Source organism: Procambarus clarkii, chromosome 71 (genome assembly GCF_040958095.1).
Source record: "Procambarus clarkii isolate CNS0578487 chromosome 71, FALCON_Pclarkii_2.0, whole genome shotgun sequence".
In the NCBI taxonomy this organism is placed as follows: Eukaryota; Metazoa; Arthropoda; class Malacostraca; order Decapoda; family Cambaridae; genus Procambarus; species Procambarus clarkii.
The window spans coordinates 15,137,672-15,159,382 of NC_091220.1; the positions used below are offsets into that span (position 1 = coordinate 15,137,672).

Below are 21,711 nucleotides of genomic sequence, written 5' to 3' on the forward strand. Positions count from 1 at the left end.
CGACGTTTCGGTCCATCCTGGACCATTATCAAGTGGCGACGTTTCGGTCCGTCCTGGACCATTATCAAGTGGCGACGTTTCGGTCCGTCCTGGACCATTATCAAGTGGCGACGTTTCGGTCCGTTCAGGGTCATTATCAAGTGACGTTTCGGTCCGTCTTGGACCATTATCAAGTGACGTTTCGGTCCGTCTTGGACCATTATCAAGTGGCGACGTTTCGGTCCATCCTGGACAATCATCAAGTGGCGACGTTTCGGTCCGTCCTGGACCATTATCAAGTGGCGACGTTTCGGTCCGTCCTGGACCATTACAAGACTTGATAATGGTCCAGGACGGATCGAAACGTCGTCACTGCTTTTATTTTCAGATTAAAAGCTATGGAACTTCCCACATGTATATATCACAAGTATTTTGGCTTGCAGCCTCTTGTAATGTGTATGGCAATCGTATATAGTAATTATGTTTTGCTATTGCCATGTGTATGGCAACTGTTGTGTGTGTGTGCTGTAATTATCAACTGCACTGTAATCATTATATTAACATCGCAGCATTTGTTATGTATCTTACAAGCCTCATGAGTAAGACAATTTGTCATTTGTATTTCAAGTGTCAAATGTATTGTAAATACAATATATGTATAGTATTTGTCATGTACCTCGCAGTCATGTGTAAGACCATTGTTATGTGTATCGTATTTGAAATTGAAAATAATGAGACAAATCTCATTGATACATCAGGTTAATTGTGATTTCTCTGTGTATTGAAATGGGTGTTAGGGTCCCGGCCCGCAGTCCAGGGTTGGGGCAGGCAGGAAGTTCAGAGCTACCCAACACGGTGGAAGCATAAAAACAACAGTTGTATGTATTCCTTAACAGGAAAATCACCTTTTCGAATAAAAACTATTAATAAAGAGAGGTTTCATTTAAACAAAAACTCAGTAAAATTGTTATTTATTTTCATGTTTTAAATGTTATTTCTATATAACGAGAACTGGTGATAAAATTATAAAAGGATAATTATGAGCATTTATTATTAAACAATAGTTTAACAATTATAAAATTATTTGCAAATTTCATATTCATTGATTACGCACCTAAATATTTGTTTGTAAATCAAGTGCATGAAAAACTGAAGAAAAATACGTATAATGTTAGAGCCCATAAATTGATAAATGAGGTCATGTTTAAGCATGGCCTTCAACCTCCTCCAGTTCCTGTTGAGACTTGCGGAACTTAGCCAAATTCAAAGCGGCGATTTCCTCGGCCTCTTCGATCTGGCGCTTGTAGGTCCTGATCTTCTGTTGCAGCTTGTCAACAAGGTCCTGCATCTTGTCGTGGTTCTTCTTGTCCTCATCGGACTGGAAGGTGAGTTCCTTGATGCGCCTCTCACACTTCCTCAGGTTCTTCTGGGCATCAGCGTGACGGCGGGATTCATCATCCAAATGGCCTTCCAGCTCACGAATGCGGGTTTCCAACTTACCCACAGCCTTCTTGCCAGTCTTGGCGACGGTACTTTCGCTTTCCTCAAGGCGAACTTGAAGTTCCTTAAGAGTAACTTCCAAGGCCTTACGCAACTTCTCCTGGGTCTGGGCGTGTTCCTGTTCAGCTCGGAGTTCGTCAGCCAGGCGGGCGGCGTCAACCATGGCCTTCTTGGCTTTGTCTTCGGAGTTCCTGGATTCATTCAACATCTCATCCAGGTCAGCCTAAAATATGTAAGAAATATATATGTACAAATATTAATTTAGGGATTCCAATTTCATCCGAATACTTCAACAAATATATTAAGTAATTTAGTTTTTCTGATTCGATGTATTATTATTATTTGAATGATCATTAATAAGGAATTATTTGATTGATTTAATCTCTGTAATATATAATTTTATTACCGTCTAGTGTATTCGGCGTCAGTGATGCAACTGTTAAAATGTATGAATAAATAATTACCTGAAGAGTAGTCATTTCACCTTCCAGCTTCCTCTTGGATAGAGACAGTGCATTGTTTTGGGCAGCGAAGCTGTTCACTTGTTCCAGGACATCGCGAAGCTCTGATTCTGCCTGTCGGCGACCACGATCTGATTGTTCCAGAAGAGAACGGGACTCTTCTAGCTCAGCATTTATAGCATTTGCTCGTCGTTCAGCAATACCATATTGTTCACGGTACTCTGAGGCAGAACGTTGTTCTTCTTCAACGCGCAGTTCCAAGTCTTTAACGTCGATCTGAAGCTTCTTGATGTGCTTTTGCAAATCTGAGTTGGCTTTGTTTGAATGGTCCAGGGCAATCTCGAGTTCGTTAATGTCAGATTCCAGCTTCTTCTTCTGGCGAAGAGCTTCAGCCTTGCCCTTTGCTTCGGCTTCCAGAGAAGCTTGAATAGATTCAATAGCACGCTGGTGATTTTTCCTGGAAGATAGAAGCATTTTAATAAATGTTAAATAATCAAATTATGACACTAGCTTAAGCAATTAGCATGTGTTCATGTTGTATTAATAAAGTAACTTACCGGGTGTTATCGAATTCCTCCTCCTTCTCTTGGACACGTCTGTCAACTTCCTGTCTGACCTGACTGAGTTCCAATTGACTACGGAGCACCTTGTTTTCTTCCTGTTCGAGGGCGGCTTCAGCTTCTTCTAGAGCACCTTGGAGCTCCTCTTTCTCGATCTCAAGGCGCTTGTTGTTCTTTTCCAGTTCGTGGTAGGTGCGGCCTCCTTCACCAAGCTGATCCAGCAAGTCTTTGATCTCATCTGAAAGATTTTTGTTCTCGCGGCGAACGGAATCTAGTGTTTCTATGTTCTCCTCGTGGGCTGACTTAACACGGAAAAGTTCAGAAGAATAGTTGCGACACTCCTTCTGGGATGAATCCAGTTCGGCTGCAAGGTCATCAACCTTCAGTTTCCATTCAGATATTATTCTATCAAAGTTCTTTTGCTTCTTTTCAGCGGCTATGGCTAGAGAATGAGCGCGTTCAGCTGCAACCTGTAGTTCTTCGAGCTCAGCGCTAGCGCGTTGTTTATTCTTTTCAAGACTTAGGTTCTTGACATTCAGTTGCTCAATCTGCAATTCTGCTTCCTCAAGGCGGGCAGCAAGTTTCGCTCGAGAGACTTCAATCTCCTCAGCGCGGGCAAGTCCTTCAGATTCATACTTGGCACGCCACATTTGAGCCTCGGCGTTGGCTTTGGAAAGTTGACGTTGGATATCCGCTCTACCTTCAGCCTCTTCTTCCAACTGCTCACGAAGAGTATCAATATCATGTTCCAAGTTGCGATACTTTCCAAGAATAGTTGCACGCTCCTGGAAAAAAAATTAACAAATTAAACGAAATACATACATTATTTTTATTTGGTAAAACCAGTAAGGGGGAAACAATATGTAAAATACCATATATATATTCAATATCTTACCCTGCCCTCTTCGTCTGCGAACTTCTTAGCGTCTTCTAGTTGGTTGGTAAGGGACAATTTAAGCTTAGACAGAGCATTAATCTGGCTTTCGGCTTCTTCAACTTGGCGCAGAAGATCAACATTCTCAACAGCAAGCTTCTTTTTGGTAGCATCAAAGTCATTGAGTGTGCGGTTGGCTTCATCAAATCGGCTGTTAACTTCGGCGAGCTGTTGCTGAAGTTGCTTGTTTGTCTTCTCAGCTGCAGCCTACAAGAAAAACAAAACATGAAAGATTTGTTTTTGCCTATTATGTCAACTCTCAATCATTGACATAATATATATATATATATATATATATATATATATATATATATATATATATATATATATATATATATATATATATATATATATATATATATATATATATATATACACATATATATACATAAATTAGTTACCAATGTAATTATTATAATGTTAAATTGATTGGCTTTGAACAAATATTTGAGTATATTTGAAGATATAAGGAAAAATGAGTTTTGGCAATATAGAGAATCGGGCTTTGTCTACTATGCCAATTATGCTGTTTCAGAATATTATGAACATTCCTAGTAAAGAGACATAAAGAACATTTCCTTTACAGTTTCAAAATAGATGTAAATTTCAAAAGCTTATTCAGAATAAAATTAGACAAATACTGGTTTTGAAACAAGGATTTAGAGTTGTGGAGCAGGGATGTTAAGTAACATAAGAGACATAAGATAGCTAGTGTGTTTTAAATGGGGCATTACACAAATACATGAGTGGTATTGATTGGGAATAAATTGGAGCTGCCTCCAATAGGCTTTCGGCACTACCTTCTATCTTTAAGAACAACGATTTTATAAAAGAATATTAAAGTTTACCTTATCCCGAGCTAGGCTGTCCATGGCAGCCTTGGCATCATCAGCGTCACGTTTAATAGACTCCTTGTCCTTCTCAGTCCTGTTGTGAAGCAAGAATAATTACATCTATCAAGAGGTAGAACAATGATAATATATATACTGTATATATATATGTATGTATGTATGTATGTATGTATGTATGTATGTATGTATGTATGTATGTATGTATGTATATATATATATATATATATATATATATATATATATATATATATATATATATATATATATATATATATATATATAATTAAATAAAACACTATGTGTACATTATGTGAACATCAGAAATAGAATTCGTGAATATTTACCTTGCCTTCATCTTGTTGAGATAGTCAACTTGTTCTGAAAGTTCATTTACGGCATCATTGTGCTTCTTACGAAGGAGATTAAGTGCAGATTCATGCTGGATGTTGATTTCCTCGAGGTCACGACGAAGCTTGACTAGCTCAGTCTCACGCTTCTTGTTCAGCTCGATCTGGGCAGCGGTGGCTCCACCAGCCTCGTCCAAGCGGTCGCCAAGTTCGCCCAGTTCGCGTGCCAAGATAGCTTTGCTCTTCTCAGCCTTGCCACGAGACTGGCGCTCTTGCTCAACCTCTAGCTCAAGCTCTTCAATACGAGCCTGAAGCTCCTTGATTTGCCTCTGGGTCTTAATTGCAGTGCCTTGTTCTTCATCACCTTTGTTGGCAAGTGAAGCAATTTCCTTATCTTTACGTTGAAGTGTATTCTCAAGCTCTCTGTGATTGCGTTCAAGATCAGCGACAGCCTCTAGAGTCAATTTCAAGTCACCTTCCACTTTTCTTTTGGCCTTCTCAACCTCGGAACGCAGTTTTTTCTCACGTTCAAGAGAATCTTCAAGTTCGTCAAGGTTTTGCTCGAGCTTTGATTTCACCTTATTGAAGTGATTGCACTTGTCCTCGATGCTCTGAAGGTCTTCAGCGGTCTTTTGATTGCATTCTTGAAGGTGTTTCTTCTCCTTATTTATTTTATTAAGCAGTTCTTCTTGCTGAGCAATCTCATCATTTAGAGTATGTATCTGCTGATCTTTAGTAGCTTTGTCCTGTTCCAGACTTTGAATTTTAGCGTCAAGGTCGTCAAAGTCTTTCTTCAGATTGCCTATTTCCTGTTCGAATTTCTTCTTGCCTTGGGCTAATGAGTTACGAGCCTCCTCTTCTTTGTGTAGGCGTTCAGTGGCTTCCTGAATTAAAGAAAATAAAAAGTAAATTAGCTCTCACTTTCTATTCGAATAAAACACGAAAAAGAGGGTTTAATAATCAATTTAATTTTTTTTTACAAGATTATAAGTGACCAGTAGCAATTGCATTAAATCAACTGTTTTTTGCAGAACAATTAAGGCTGAATTTTAAGTATGACATAATTTATATTCACATGAAATCAATAACCCAATGCGCTATGAAAAACAACATTAACTTTTGTTTTAGTTAAGAGTGCATTAGTGAATTAAAGAATAAACAGCTATTAATTAAGACAATTTTGCAAACTCATATGTGAAACTTACAGCAAGCTGAGACTCGAGTTCTGCCTTTTGACCTTGCAACTTGGCTTGCTTATCAAGGAACTCTGCCACGCCACCTTTTGTAGAATCAAGAGCGACCAGGAGACTGTTCCTCTCTTCTTGAAGAGTAGCATTGGTAGCTTCAAGTTCCAGACGGTTTTTAACTTCTTTTTCGTATTGTGCCTCAGCCTTTACTGCCTGCTTCTCAAGCTCTTCAATCTCGTCCTCAATGCGGCTAACATGGAGCGTGGGCCTGATCTTCTGCCAGAGGAAGTACCAACCCCAGTTGCGCATTACCATGAACTTTCTCAGGTTGCGCTGGACAACAAGGAGGGCAACACGCTGGTCCTGGAGTTTCTTGTAGTACTTGCGGCTCTTGAAGCCTCGGATCCACGACTGCAGCCATGTGATCAACAAAGACAGGCGGTTGTCACGGATTTCCTCTAGGGTACCCAGGACACCAGCGCGGAAGAACACCTTTTCAAAGTAGAGTAAGAAATGTTGTTAGTATAACTATCTTAATCACATTCTTTAGTCTGAATTAAGATTAAAGGCGCATGGACATTTTCTTGTTTTTGCAATATTATCAATATTTAACAGTAGCCAAAATATTCTTAGAGAGTTTGGAAATAAGGATGCAAGATATGATCTTTTCTAAGATCACACTACTGTATATTGCTTCTGAAATGCTTGCGTGTAATTGGTATGTCCTCAAAAAGTCACATTTAGAACAGATATCTTTCTGAAATATTTGATAAACAGATTAATCAACTGAACTTGCCTTAGTGTTGCCGAGACGATAGAGCTCTGCATCAAGGCCAGACTTATCGAAGCAAACCTTAGCGGCCTTTTTGTCGTCTTTGATCTCACTCATCTCCTTGGAAGCCAGGATCTTGTATCTGTAAAGTAACTGGTGTCAAATATCACCTAAAATTTACACGAAGTTTGGCACTTTACATCTGTTAAAGAATTGAATTACCCAGCGCTCTGTTTACAATATTTTGTCACTGAACTTATAGAATATGCACAATTATTGTTTTGACTTACTTGTAAGACAGGAAATATGCCATAATTTATACTTAACCATAATTGTATTCGTTACCAAGTCTGTATATGAAGCATAGTTAAGAGTTGCCGACACACTGGAAAACACATACGTATTAATATCTAGCAAACTGTTTTCATTAGCTTTAGTTAAGTCAACTCACCGGTGCTTGAAGTCATGGTAGATCATCCTGTTAGGGAAGCCCTTACGACAGATACGGATGCCCTCAAGCACACCGTTACAGGTGAGCTGATGCATGATCAAGCCGGCCTCAGTCACACCTGAAGGAGGAGAAGTTTGAACTATGCTCGAATATTCCTATAAAGCCTCATCCATTAAATAAATTCATTAATGATATAAAAATATGAGCTCCACATAAACTACTGTAAACCACTTTTGTTGATGACAACATTGGATTATTATTTCCTTATATCGCTAGTTAATATCTGACTTTACCAATTTCTTTCGAACGATAAAACTGTCTTCAAGAAAACCTTTTGCAATGTAAATAACTATGCCGACTGAGAATATTATCAGTGTCCCCACTAGTAACCTATCTGGAAACTTCGTCTTGTTGGGGACGATACAGTGTTTATATGAGGCTACCTACCCGGGGACTTGGTTTCGTTGGGGACAATACTGTGTTTATATGAGGCTACCTACCCGGGGACTTGGTCTCGTTGGGGACGATACAGTGTTTATATGAGGCTACCTACCCGGGAACTTGGTCTCGTTGGGGACGATACAGTGTTTATATGAGGCTACCTACCTGGGGACTTGGTCTCGTTGGGGACGATACAGTGTTTATATGAGGCTACCTACCCGGGGACTTGGTCTCGTTGGGGACGATACAGTGTTTATATGAGGCTACCTACCCGGGGACTTGGTCTCGTTGGGGACGATGCATCGGATGAAGTGGGGATGAGTGGCGTTGAGGGTCCTCATCAAGTTGTTGAGCTGATCCTGGGGAAGATGAAAATGCAGACGGTGTTAACTGACGCAGAATTTCTTCAGCTGGATTGGGAATAATGCTGCTGAACTACGATTTGATACTGATGATAGCTCTTAAATGATAATACGAAGCGTAAAAGTACTTTTTGATATAGATTAATACATATATGTATTTCTTTTTTAGTGACTTGAAGCATGTAAGTACAGTAGGACAAATATACTTCAGAACATCAGTAGGAACTATGAGAAGGATTCGAACCTATGCGCTGGCTACAAATGTACTTACCCTGTATCCAGAAGACACAGTTTTGAATGAACCAGATTTTGCACCGCGACCACCTATAAGAAAGAATATTTTATATTCGTTGTATTATACAATTATTTTGGATTTCATTTTATAATTGTCTTTCATTGTTTTAAGCAAATGCTCGTTAGATAAAATAATATTTGGTATTAATAACGTATATCAAGGAATAATCCAACAGATAGCAGTAGGGAAAACTATTCTTAAGTTTCACTTTATGAAAATGACCAAATTCTTGTGTGTTTCTTCCATCAAGATACAAGAGGGGTGTTGTAATCTGTGGAGAAAGAAAGAAAATACTTATTAGTTCTACTTGCAGAAATATCAAAGGAAGTATATGTTGCATACTATATTGATAATAGCTAACAATATACTTAAACTATAATTTGTAAATGTTCAATGACTCAAACGGATAATGCGTAAACATAACGATATAGCCTTATCACTGAAAACTTACCACCTTTAGCATCACCGGTACCAGACTGCCCGGGATGGTCTAAGAAGACGGTGACAATAAGTTCGTTATTAGACTTCTTGAGCTGGTCGACGACGGTGTCATTGAGGGGATCCTTGTTCTTCTCCAGCCAGCCAGTCAGGTTATAGCTCACAGTACCGGCGTAGTGAACGATGGCGAAGTGGGCTTCGGATTGACCTGCCTTCGGTGGCTTGGGCTTGATGAACACGGGAGTCTTGCCAAGATGGTTATTGTTCAACTTCTCGGAGAAGGTCTTGTCAGTGGCCTTGGGGAACATAGATTCCTCCTCTAGGATGGCGAGTAGACCCATTTTCTGTCGATAAGTAAATGATGTCATTGGTATAAGGTGAGAGAGGTAGCAAAAAATAAAATACGAAAAATAATGTAATGCAATGATTTTTTTTGTATAGGTAACAGGGTAGGGTTTTTTTTTAAGGGAAAGAGGTAACGATAAAAGGATTTATTTCAGTATGCCTTTTAAATAAATTTTTATCGTAATCAAATTTAGATTGGATTCAACTTGAACGCAAAGCACTTTGTTGGAAAGCTACCTTCTCGAAGAGCTCGATGCAGGCCTGCAGATCCATACCGAAGTCGACGAAGACCCAGTTGATACCTTCCTTCTTGTACTCCTCCTGTTCCAGCACAAACATGTGATGGTTGAAGAACTGCTGCAGCTTCTCATTACAGAAGTTGATACAGATCTGCTCGAAGCCGTTGTACTGTTTGGATTAAATGAATTCTAATTTTAGCATACGAACCAAAAGTAAGAGTGCAGCTGGAATAACCGCCATAAATTACAAATATACTGAAACATAGAATATAATTAATTCTTATAATGATACTAAAAATAATAATATTTTGTTTTTATTAAGCTTGTTATATAATTCTAACATGCAATCCTCAACTTAACGCCATACATACTAGTAATTTATGACCATTTCGATTAAAGCCATATTCCCGTTATTCCTTCATTTGAAAATGTACTTGAGAAACCCTCATTGAAAGTTTAAAAAGGCCAAATATTCAATGACTGGACTGTGCATACCAGTACTAAACAATATATAACTCACGTCGAAGATCTCAAAGCCGGCAATATCGAGGACGCCGATGAACATGGCTCGCTTCATGCCAGTCTCAAGAGTAACGTTACATTTTTGGACCAGAAACTTGAAGACACGATCGAACAGACCCTTGGCCAGAGCACCGACGGAGTAGTAACACTGATCCACGTTCATGCCCTTGGACACGAACTCAGCGCCGACCTTGATCTTGGGCTTGGTAATGTTCCTGTACAGGTCCTCACCCTCAACGCCAAGAAGCTTGGCAACTTTGTCTCCAACCTGATAAAGAGGAATCAGCGAGTTACTTTTCAACATTACAGTCTATGAAGGATACTTTATGACTGGATCAGAATCACCTAAGTATTGCCACACTATAATAAAGTTGTAATTATAATCACCTCAGTGCCGTCGGCCTCAGCCTGCTCCTCGCGACCCCTCTGCTTGAACTTCATCTCGCCCATGTGCATGACAGCGGCTGTCACCTTGTAGACATCCGTAACCTCTTGCGGACTGAAGCCCAGAATGTCAAACGCGTCCTGAAGTTGAAAGAAACCATTAGAGTAATCAAAATTAGGTAAATAAAATCATAGTATAAAGATTTATGCTGTATTCTAATGCCCGTTCTGATTAATAATTTTGCATTTATATCGTATTATTCTATACAAATGGATAATTATGTGAAAACGTGCTAAAAATTTACAATACAATTTTGTTTAATACATAGTAATTTTCTGGAGAGTAAGTGTGAGTTCAACAGACACAACGACTCTGCTACACTCACAAATACATATAACTCCAATTGAGAACAATCCTCAACTAACTACCGTACGCTTGAGGCAAGAGAATGTTCTTTTTCAATAAAGTTACTTGATATACAGACTATGTAAGTCAAATTTTAATATTTTGTGTTTATGGGTTGATTTTACTTAATACCCCGATAGTATTCTTGCAATTAAAATACTAACTTTATTTTTGGATATTCTTTAACTTGCGTAGGTGCTACCTCTACCGCCTAACCAAAAGTACTCAGAAATGTTGAAAAGTCACGGCAATTTACCCAAGCTTTTACTTTAATTATAATTCGTCAGACGAATGATATCCTCGAGTTATACACGCACAAGATGAGAAGTAACGAGAGTAAAATAAAGTAATAGAGACGCAAGCAATAACGTTTTATATTTCCACAGAATGCCCTTTCGGTGAGAGGGAATGTTATCGTTATATTTCACTATTCTATACAAATGTGAAATACGTTACGGTACTTTTCGTGTGAAAATTACCGTAATACTGTTATACAAAGTAGTCCACACACACACACACACACACACACACACACAAAATATGACCAGTATCCACGTAAGCCGCCTTACGTGTTTGGACAAGGCTCCTACACCCATTGATGGTTTAGGTTAGACTCACTGACACACACAAACACTGATGGTCAAGCACTGTAGACAAACACTGATGGTCTGGGGATACTCGTACACCCATTAATGGTTTAGGTTAGGATCATACATCCATTGATGGTCTCGGGATACTCGTACACCCATTAATGGTTTAGGTTAGGATCATACATCCATTGATGGTCTGGGGATACTCCCACACCCATTAATGGTTTAGGTTAGGATCATACATCCATTGATGGTCTGGGGATACTCCCACACCCATTAATGGTTTAGGTTAGGATCATACATCCATTGATGGTCTGGGGATACTCCCACACCCATTGATGGTTTAGATAAGGATCCAATACCCACTGATTAAGGCTCCTATACACACACACACACACACACACACATTCTGATGGATAGGGTTTGACTCCTACGCTCAGTAATAACACTCACGTGACAGAACTGCATGTCCTCAGCGTCATCAATGGAGGGGACGGTGACCTTGCCCTGAGACACGTAGTGGTAGTCGTAGATGTCATTGCTGAGGAAACACGTTGCTGTAGATGGAAGGAAATATATAAGTAATCGTACCTAAATTTCGAAATAACATTTGATTTTGCCCATTTTCTTTCTTAATCTTCAGGATTCCATCTCGTACCAAATAAATAATGATTGTGTGCTATCTTCCGTGTTAGCATTGCACATTATGATTAGAAGTGGCCATTGTAAAAATTTAGTCAAACCGCTATATTGAAAGATCCAATCGAAGTTGTTTTTAAATGTAAATATAAAAAGTCCGGCTGATTATTCTCTCAGGTTTGGACTTTCAACGAGTTTTAAAACTGAATACATAAAACAAAAGGGGACAGAATATCGATTAATCGTCTTAGAATTCCTCGATATTCAAACCAATCCATAAGAGGAGCTTCCCTACGCAACAACACAACTCACTTAACAGAAGTTTTCTCTGCTTCATCAGCGGAGGAGAAAGTAATGTTGTTCCCATATTGCTGTAAGTTAGAAAACATTTATTTAAATGATAAAATATGAAAGTAATCAGATTAAACATTTTTGTCTCTATTGTTTTTGAGGAATGAGAAGGGATATAATATAGAAATTTGGAAATATGATAATTTTCGTATTAGCAAGGCGTGAATGATGCTTCAAGAAAGTATTGTTATTATTATGACATAAACTGGGCGGGTGGTCCAGCGCTGGGACCTAAGGTTTGTTGAGTGATGTATATCTTGAAGAGACACATCAAGCTAAGAGAAGATTTTATTGGCAATGACGTTAGTAGACGATTGACGCTAACGTTTTTGAAGCCCCCGACTATCCAAACGTTGCCTACAATAACGTTTGATGAAACCTTTCCAAACCCTAGAGTAAAAACGTTAGCTACAATACAGTCTATTTTCAACTTGTCATTATATCGTTGTCAACACTTCGCCGCCAGCTCACCCAAGGTATACCGTCTTTAAATAATGTTAAAATGCGTTGGCATCCAGACTTTATTCATAAATATTTATTCCAAAGAAATAAATAGTTCATTTTCAGCAAGGTGTTACTGCTAATCTAACTCTAGCATAAACAATTATGAGTTTGACACATCATATAAAGTATGATTTGTCAAAATATAATTTTAAGTGTAATCTTAAATATGACGTCACTGCTAGGCATACAGTGCCATGGACGTACTGAACGTGTATTGATTGGGCGAATTTTACGAGCAAAGACTTAAAACAGAATGAATAGGTCCGGTACCTTTAAAGGCTTTAGATATTTTTGCAACTTGATCTAAAAGAGTTTTAACGCTCACCTCTGCACGAAATATATATATTAATCTTTAATAATTAAAATGTATAGGTTCAGGGTATTAATATTGATCATAAACATATAGATAATTGTGATTATGCAAAAACACTTACGTTTAATTTCCTTGACTTGGTCGGACATCATCTCGTAGAAGATATGGTAGGAGCGCTCAAGAGGCTGCTGGGAGATGACGCGAGCCTTCTCCAGCAGGTAGACCTCAATGTCAGCACCGGCCAGCTTGCCGTTGGGTTGGAAGTGGATACGGATGAACTTGCCCTGTGTTAGGAACAGATAATCCATCACTAATCATGGAAGATAAAACATCAAACGTCACAAGTTAGTTTAATTTGTTGATATATGAGCACTAATATTTCTGGTGTATAAGAGCAGTGAGCAAGAGGAACTCACGAAGCGGGAGGAGTTGTCGTTACGGGTGGTCTTGGCGTTACCGAAGGCTTCCAGTACAGGGTTGGTCTGGATGATCTGGTCCTCCAGGTTCTGAAGTAACAATTAAAAAAGGTATTTTAGTATCAGGTTTTCGAAAATAAATCCCTAATAATGATGCAGAATAGTACTAAACTACAATCACAATTACAAATTTTTAACAAATACCAAAGCGAAAATTATTAAAATTTACATTATTCGAGTGTGAGATTGTTTTAACTTAAGGAGCATGGTATACCTCGCTAATCGGTATACTTATACTGAGTTTACTCTAGTTCTGGACTACGTTAAGAACTTAAGTATACTTGCTGGTTGGTCAGTAAAACTATTAAAATTCTATTGACCTTAATAACCCTCCAGACGTTGACAGTTCTTAAGCTCAACACCAACCCAACTCTAGCAGCCAAGGTAATAAATCTTAAAGAAAACAGATGCCTGCTTCAATTAACTTCAATTAAAATATATTGAAATAATCTTACCTGCTTGGCTGCTTCGCCTGGTTTCTTTTCGGTGGCGCCGACGTTGGCGAAGTAGGAGAGTACCTTCTTGGTGTTCTCAGTCTTGCCGGCACCGGACTCACCGCTGTGGAAGGGAAATAGAAAACTAGAATTACAGGAAAAAAAGGAATACATGGAAGTATAAATGATATTGCTATTTACTATATTTAAATTTACATATTTTGATAATTATGAAGTCGTGTACATTTAGGTGTATTGATCATGGACGTGCTTGTGTATGAATGTGTGCGAGTGTTAATGATTTTGTGGGTGTGTGTATGATTGTTGATGTGTATATTGTGTGGGTGCATATGATTATGTGGGTGTGAATGATTGTGTGGGAGTGTATGTGTGACTGTGTATGATAGTGTGTACATATGAATGATTGTGAGGGTGTTTTTGACTGTGTGGCTGTATATGACTGTGCATGGGGACCTTATGATTGTGTGGATATGTATAGCTGAGTGTGTGTATGATTGTATGTGTGTATGTGTGTGTGCATGACTGTGTTTAGGTACGCATGATCGTCGGTAGATTAACTTACGTGATAAGCATCGACTGATTATCACCAACTAAAAAGAGAGAAATAATCAGAAATTAGATGGATTTGGTTGAATAATTAAATTTATTGCAATATATATATTTGTTTTTTATGGCAAGTATCGTATACCACTTGATTACATTCTTTGAGTATACCCAATGAATGAGTGAAAACAACTGGTTAATTCATTTTGTAATTTTCGTTTTCAGGCTGTGTGAAAACAAAAATAAACATTCCATGACCTCTAGACATTTGGAAATTAAGTACTTACGCTGCATCATGTTCATGTAGGCGCCGTCAGCGATAGCGAAGAGATGGGGAGGCACTTCATTACGCCTCTTGCCCTGGTAGATCTTGACCACGCGGTTGGTGTAGATGGGGTAGCGCTTGTAGGGGTTGATGGCGATACAGAAGAGACCGGAGTAGGTGTAGATGAGCCTCTCAACATAACGGGCCTTCAAGTTGTACAGGACGGAAGCATCGTTCAAGTAGGTCAAATTGGACATGTCCTCGCATTTCTCGTACTTGGGAGGGTTGACCTGACCAACAAGATCCTTCTTCCAGTTCTTGGTCTCACCGCCGGCATCAACTGTGACAAGGTCGCCCTTGGTGCCCGTAATCAAGCCCTCGATGAAACCCTCCGTCGGGTGTGGAACCCAGCAGGACTTCTTCGCGTCGTATGGCTTGCTTTGATCCTTTATTCTCATCTCCCTAGAAATGAACAAAAACTCGGTGGGGTCTGGGTCAGGACCCGTGCTCTTCTTGACGTGGCCGGGCATGTTGGTGGTGGGTGCCTAAAGTTGTCGAAGTAGGTCTTAAACTTCGATGGTAAAGTTCTTTCGAGTTATCCTGTAAGAGGAAACATGAAGTTGATCATTGGGGATTGTGACGCTATTATCTACATTATAGATCTATTAGACAACATTATTTTTAAGTTTAATCAAATTATCGTTGTACATAAATAAACTCGTTAAGTTACAGAATTTAGATCTAAAATTCATTCAGCAACTACACTAATGAGATTTTACAATCTAATCCATCAACACAATAACATTTCTAAACTTTACATGCAAGTGCTAATTATTATTTAAGTGTACATTCACTATGTTTCAACTTATAATTCCGCATTGCGTTTGACCAAGTATTCAAAAAGAGCTTGGAGAGATGGTAATATTCTAACCTAGAAGCTCGTGCGGAACATTAAAGCGTGAAAATATATTATAACCTGCTCATTATAATAATATATTATCATTGTAAGATTGATAATATTATAATTAAAAACCTCATAGAACGTAAATATTTACATTAACGACTATTTCTTAATGCCATTAAAATTACACTTATTAATTTTAACGCTATCAAAAAATGATGATAAAGGCCCACATAGATTGATTGATTCGTGAAGATTAAGCCACTCAGGAGATGGCACGGGCATGAATAGCCCCGTAAGCCCACAAAGACATTTAGATTCTTTTCAGGACATATCAAATTAACCGAATTACAAAAAATGTGGTAAAATATGTAATCATGTTTAAGTGACCGTGGAAATAGTAACTTAGGAGTTTATTAACACTTGGTTTCTTGAGATTATCTTGAGATGATTTCGGGGCTTTTTAGTGTCCCTGCGGCCCGGTCCTCGACCAGGCCTCCACCCCCAGGAAGCAGCCCGTGACAGCTGACTAACACCCAGGTACCTATTTTACTGCTAGGTAACAGGGGCATAGGGTGAAAGAAACTCTGCCCATTGTTTCTCGCCGGCGCCTGGGATCGACCCCAGGACCACAGGATCACAGGTCCAGCGTGCTGTCCGCTCGGCCGACTGGCTCCCTTGGTGGAGGAAACCATGTTATATCAAGTGCCACAGCACAGTTTAGGTATATGTTATACTACCTTTATCACCTACGCCTTCCACTTATGTCCTAATTTTAATAAACGAAAATAATTTGATTGTAAATATAATAATAAAAAAATACAGTAATAATATTAACTATAACGATGATGCATTGGAACCGCAGGCATTATCAATGCAGGCAGTTGAACCTTTCCGCAAGGTCTTGATATCGCAAAGTGCGATCAATAAGGGAAATGCAGTTCAATGATATGCAGTCCAGCACTATAAAAATATATTAGTCAATGTCTTTAATATTACTGCGATAGCAATCACACATGCCGGTGTGAGCCAGAAACTTGAATGCTCGTGAGAGGAAGACCGAAAATGAACCTAGTTCATACAACCTAGTTGTATGAACCGAAAATGAACTTAGTTCATACAACCTGTGTGTATGAACCTAGTCATATCATGTCACCATAGAAAGACGAGTAAAAAGAGCCATTTCATTTCCAAATTGATCACAGCGTTGCCATTGGGTTTGAATCCATATGATGCACTCCTAGAACGTAGGAAAACAAATAGCAGCTCGCGAAACTATTTACTGTAATCGCATTATAATATTTTCGTAATTTGCTGAATGACCGCAGACTGTTTGACTCTTAGTGACCTGACGCATTGAAGTAAACTTTACTTTTCAAATGTAAAGTTGACTGCAAGTAGCTTCTTATCTAACAACGTTATATAAAATGGTGGGCCAATCAAAACTATTAAAAAAACAATTCACAGGGTTACGAAGACGGAAACTACTCCCCCCTCGCCCCCTTCCCGAAGGAAAACTTACGACACGCTTCACTGCACTACCACCAGAACACCACCGTCTCAAGCACCCACCGGAGCGCGTCTGAAGGAGACCAGCAAGCAACGGACCAGGTCAGTTAGGCCCGAGACCAAATGGGAAGTGGGGGGTGGGGAGGGGGGGAGGGTGAGTGGGGCGGGGGAACTGGCAAGCAAGTACCAAGCAAAAATAGCAGCAAGCGATCACAATGACCATCTCCTTTTCGAGCTGAGGACCACAGTACTCTCAGATGCATTCTTCTCTTACACACTGGACGTTACAACTGAGCATTGTGAATATGGGAAAATTTGAATTATTGTTTGTGTATGTATACAAAACATGCATTTGCAATGCATACACACACACACATGCACGTTATAAGCATATCTTGCAATGCAAGCTTCCTCTACTGAAGAAACTCAATATCAGCGTTCAAGGTAAGAATAGTAAGGAAGGCTACCTTGAGGTGGCTACCTTGAGGTGCTTCCGGGGCTTAGTGTCACCGCGGCCCGGTCGTCGACCAGGCCTCCTTGGCTGTGACTATAGCATTCCATGTGCGGTGTGTGACAAGTTATAAAGAAGGCAAAAAGGACAAGGTGATTATCAACGTGCAAGCAGTCCAAATTTACTGTAAGATGTTGACAGGGGAGAACGAAATATCTCTTCTAACTAACAAGGAATAATACAAATGCAATGGAATAAAATATTTATTGAATATCATTTAAGTTGAGTTGCATGTAAATAAATGTGTGCACATTTATTTACATTCAACATGCACTTGTGAATTGAGGTCTCCCGGAAGTCGAACTACTGACCTTATCCAGGAAGCAACCCCACAACAGTTGCCTAACTCCCGGGTACCTATTTACTGCTAGGTGAACAAATGCATTAGGTGAAAGGAAACGTGCCAAACCATTTCAGCCCCGCCCCCAGGGATTCGAACCCGAGATTCCCGATTATGAGTCAAGAGCGAATCCAACTGTATGTCTTAGAGACTCAGAGGCCAGCATCTGCCGAGGCTACAGAAAGCAACACAGGTTCGTGTTAGCAGTATGGAAGCTGAAGTGGCAAAAAAGGAAAGTGATATATATATATATATATATATATATATATATATATATATATATATATATATATATATATATATATATATATATATATATATAGCATGTGCACTTTATGATGCCACAAGTGTGAATGATGTTGTATAGCGGCCAGGTATAAACTTCGGCTACAGTTCCTTAGAAATGACTCAATGGAACAAGTCTTGCCAAAATCGACATTGCCAAATAGAATCCTAAGCTTGAGAGATCACCCTTTTGATGCATCTCAAAATATAATTTAAGAAAAGCACATTGAAATCTCAAAAACAGAAGTTTCAGAGACTTTCAAAATAACAAGGTCAAAAAGATACAATTTTGAGTACGCCATACCAGTTGAATGGAAACAACATTTATATCATTATTGTTATCATAGACTAAGAAATGCGTGCAATGATCTACAAAGACAACTGAAGCCTAAACTAGATAATTTAATATAAAAGTGATGGACAAAACATGCTAATAGCAACTTTGTGATAAAGTTGGGGCCTCGTAGCCTGGTGGATAGCGCGCAGGACTCGTAATTCTGTGGCGCGGGTTCGATTCCCGCACGAGGCAGAAACAAATGGGCAAAGTTTCTTTCACCCTGAATGCCACTGTTACCTAACAGTAAATAGGTACCTGGGAGTTAGTCAGCTGTCACGGGCTGCTTCCTGGGGGTGGAGGCCTGGTCGAGGACCGGGCCGCGGGGACACTAAAGCCCCGAAATCTTCTCTCAAGATAACCGCAAGATACAGTCCTGGACAAAAACACCACTACTGCTTTTGGTTATGGTCTAAGTTTCAGTGCCATAAGAACTATAAAAAGTCTTTGAAATAGCTAAAGGTTTTTGTAACTTGGGAAAAACAACAACAGTGTCTTGTCAATTATGATATCAATATATGCAAAGGTATACATTGATATCATTGATAGTAAGGTGCAATATCTAAAACTATATTGTTACACTGTCCACAGAGATTCTTTAAAGCTTTCGAAAACTTAAAGAAGAAAACAAAATTACATATTACTAAAGTAAACAAATCAAATGCTGTTTTAATTATGAACAAAAGTGACTATATAGAAAAAATGAATGTGTTATTAAGTGATTCTAATACATATATAAGATCCCTTTGGATGCTGTTAATAGTAGTTTAAAAAAATGAAAAAATTTTTGAAAGGTAATAACCTTTTAATTTAAAAAATCATGACAGTAACTCCATCATTGGCATATATGTATAGCTTGGTTAAAACTCATAAACCTAATAATCCAGTCAGGGTCAATAATTAGTGATGAGCAAATCAGCAAAATATCCAAATAATTGGAATGCTTATCATATTTTGCGTTCCTTGGAACGTAGGTGAGTTATACATTGTAATCTGATGAAATGTAAATTTAAAATGTAAAAAAATTGTAAATGTAAATATTACAATGTAAAAAAAAATGTAAATGTAAATATTACAATGTAAAAAAAGTAAATGTAAATATTACAACGTAAAAAGATTATAATATATTGGATTAAATTGAGAAATATGGCAAAGAATGCTCTTAAGGTAACTCAATAAACATAGAGCCCACGGGTAATAAACACACGTCGTGATTGGTCGTTAGAACAGAAAGTTGTCCACTGGACCCCTATGTCCTGCGAGCTGCAAGCACCAACAGTTTGGCAGCTCAGGTCTCCAGCACGAGACCAAAATAGAGACCGGGCTGTGGGTGTAGTGAACCCCGGATCCAGTACTCGAGTATTGGTATCGTGTTTAGTGATTCGTGGAATAAGTCCAGCTAAATATTACACGCACAGCTGTAAGATGTGATATTGGTAAGCCAATATCAATAAGCCAATATCATGGTGGCCATCTTACCACCATGTGGTAAGATGGTGTAGTGGTAAGACACTCGCCTGGCGTTCCGCGAGCGCTATGTCATGGGTTCGTATCCTGGCCGGGGAGGATTTACTGGGCGCAATTCCTTAACTGTAGCCTCTGTTTAACGCAACAGTAAAATGTGTACTTGGATGAAAAAAAGATTCTTCGCGGCGGGGATCGTATTCCAGGGACCTGCCCGAAACGCTACGCGTACTAGTGGCTGTACAAGAATGTAACAACTCTTGTATATATCTCAAAAAAAAAAAAAAAAAAAAAAAAAAAAAAAAAAAAAAAAAAAAAAAAAAAAAAAAATTATGAATTTTTGCAGTTAACGTTTAGTGAAGGATATGCAGAGATATATTATACAACTTCTTTATTTTCTAATATAAGAATTATTAAAAATATATATTACAGCAACAATGGCACCTGAGGCTGAGACGTCTCGGAGGCAGAGCAAGGAAAATGACTGGTCAAATATTTTTGGCGATGCCGTCTTGAGGAATGTTTGTATACTAATTTGTTAATTAGTTTACTCTTCAGCTTTAAGATTTTTAACCAAACCACACTCTAGAAAGTGAAGGACCGACGACGTGTCGGTCAGTCCTGGACCATTCTCAAGTCGATTGTGGGCACACGCGACTTGAGAATGGTCCAGGACGGACCGAAACGTCGTCGTCCTTTCACTTTCTAGTGTGTGGTTTGGTCAATATATTTCAGGTACGTTATTGTGACTCCTCGTCTGCTTAAGATTTTAAGTTTTCTTTTTAACGTGTTATGAAATTGTAATGATTAAGTTAGCATGTTGAGATTATCAAGTTTCCACTCATGATTATATGACATGTGAGTCTATCTTCGTGTTTATACAGAGCTCTACCATTGTCTGTGTAGTAACTAACACAGCATAAACACTTTACCAGGTTTATGCAGAGGGTGGGTGAAGTTACACTACCTGTGGCAAGACTATAATTACCTTGCAGGATCTCTGTAACCAGTGTGTGCCAAGTATGCGCAGCCATTGTCCGGTGGGGGCAGAAATTACTGATTGTTGTATCGTGTGCTCTCAATCTCAAGCCTTGTATATAGAACTGCATAAATCTTTATTTATTTTATTGAAAATATGCTACGGAGTTTCTTAAAAGACTCTTAAGCTATTTCAAATTAAACGAGATCAACTATAAACTACCCTCAGCTTGAGTACCAGCCTAGTGGCATACTTTTGAACCTTCTCCAATTTTGTGTGTGTGTGTGTGTGTATTTACTATATTTGCCTGGAGGGTCGAACTGTTAGCTCTTGAATCCCGGCTTTCTAACCGTCGGTTGTCTAATGTAGTGATTCCCAACCTAGTTTTCTTCTATCATATCTACAACATATTTCACACCCCCCCCCACACACACACACACACACACACACACACATCCCCAGGATGCACCTCGGAGCTGCTGTCTAACTCCCAGGTACCTTTTTACTGCTAAATGATCAGAGGCATCAAGTAAAAGAAACTCTGCCTGTTTGTTTCTGCCTCGACCGGGAATCGAACCCAGGCCCTCAAGACTATGAACCCAGAGCGATGTAATTACCTAAGTGTAGTTACACTATACTTGCAAGGGTACCTGGTGGTGCCTGGAACAGTCTGTCTCTTCCCCACTCCCATTACAGCCCTTTTCTCCCATCTTCCCCTTGACCCACTCCCCTTATTTCCTGCTCTTTGTCCCTCCACTCTCCCCCTTACCCCTATTGT

General features: G+C 39.0%; 1 protein-coding gene across 2 annotated transcripts; it reads right to left on the minus strand.

The window, feature by feature from the left end:
* Positions 1–934: 934 nt before the first annotated feature.
* On the minus strand, positions 935–17,160 carry LOC123745567 (myosin heavy chain, muscle). Of its 2 annotated transcripts, none has more exons than XM_045726229.2 (22): positions 17,034–17,160; positions 14,633–15,210; positions 14,365–14,392; positions 13,803–13,905; positions 13,288–13,377; positions 12,993–13,155; positions 11,518–11,621; positions 10,072–10,209; positions 9,683–9,952; positions 9,161–9,331; positions 8,595–8,922; positions 8,117–8,169; positions 7,755–7,842; positions 7,043–7,160; positions 6,616–6,733; positions 5,838–6,311; positions 4,630–5,516; positions 4,283–4,361; positions 3,396–3,641; positions 2,498–3,285; positions 1,944–2,397; positions 935–1,702 (listed from the first exon to the last, which is right to left on the minus strand). In XM_045726229.2, exons 2-22 carry the CDS (start codon positions 15,138–15,140, stop codon positions 1,184–1,186), a joined length of 5,727 nt encoding a protein of 1,908 aa, XP_045582185.1. In that variant the 5' UTR covers positions 15,141–15,210; positions 17,034–17,160; the 3' UTR covers positions 935–1,183. The 2 variants fall into 2 exon arrangements, with proteins under 2 accessions (XP_045582185.1, XP_045582186.1); XM_045726230.2 differs by having other exon boundaries at positions 17,084–17,102.
* Between the last annotated feature and the right edge of the window lie 4,551 nt (positions 17,161–21,711).

What these genes read in the sequence shown, in the direction of transcription:
- LOC123745567 (XM_045726229.2), bottom strand. Translation starts at nt 15,140, where the DNA reads ATGCCCGGCCACGTCAAGAAGAGCACGGGTCCTGACCCAGACCCCACC. An exon ending in CAGGCGAAGCAGCCAAGCAG is followed by an intron (nt 13,378 to 13,802) that starts GTAAGATTATTT and finishes TTGTTACTTCAG; the next exon opens with AACCTGGAGGACCAGATCAT. An exon ending in GCATCGAGCTCTTCGAGAAG is followed by an intron (nt 8,923 to 9,160) that starts GTAGCTTTCCAA and finishes ACTTATCGACAG; the next exon opens with AAAATGGGTCTACTCGCCAT.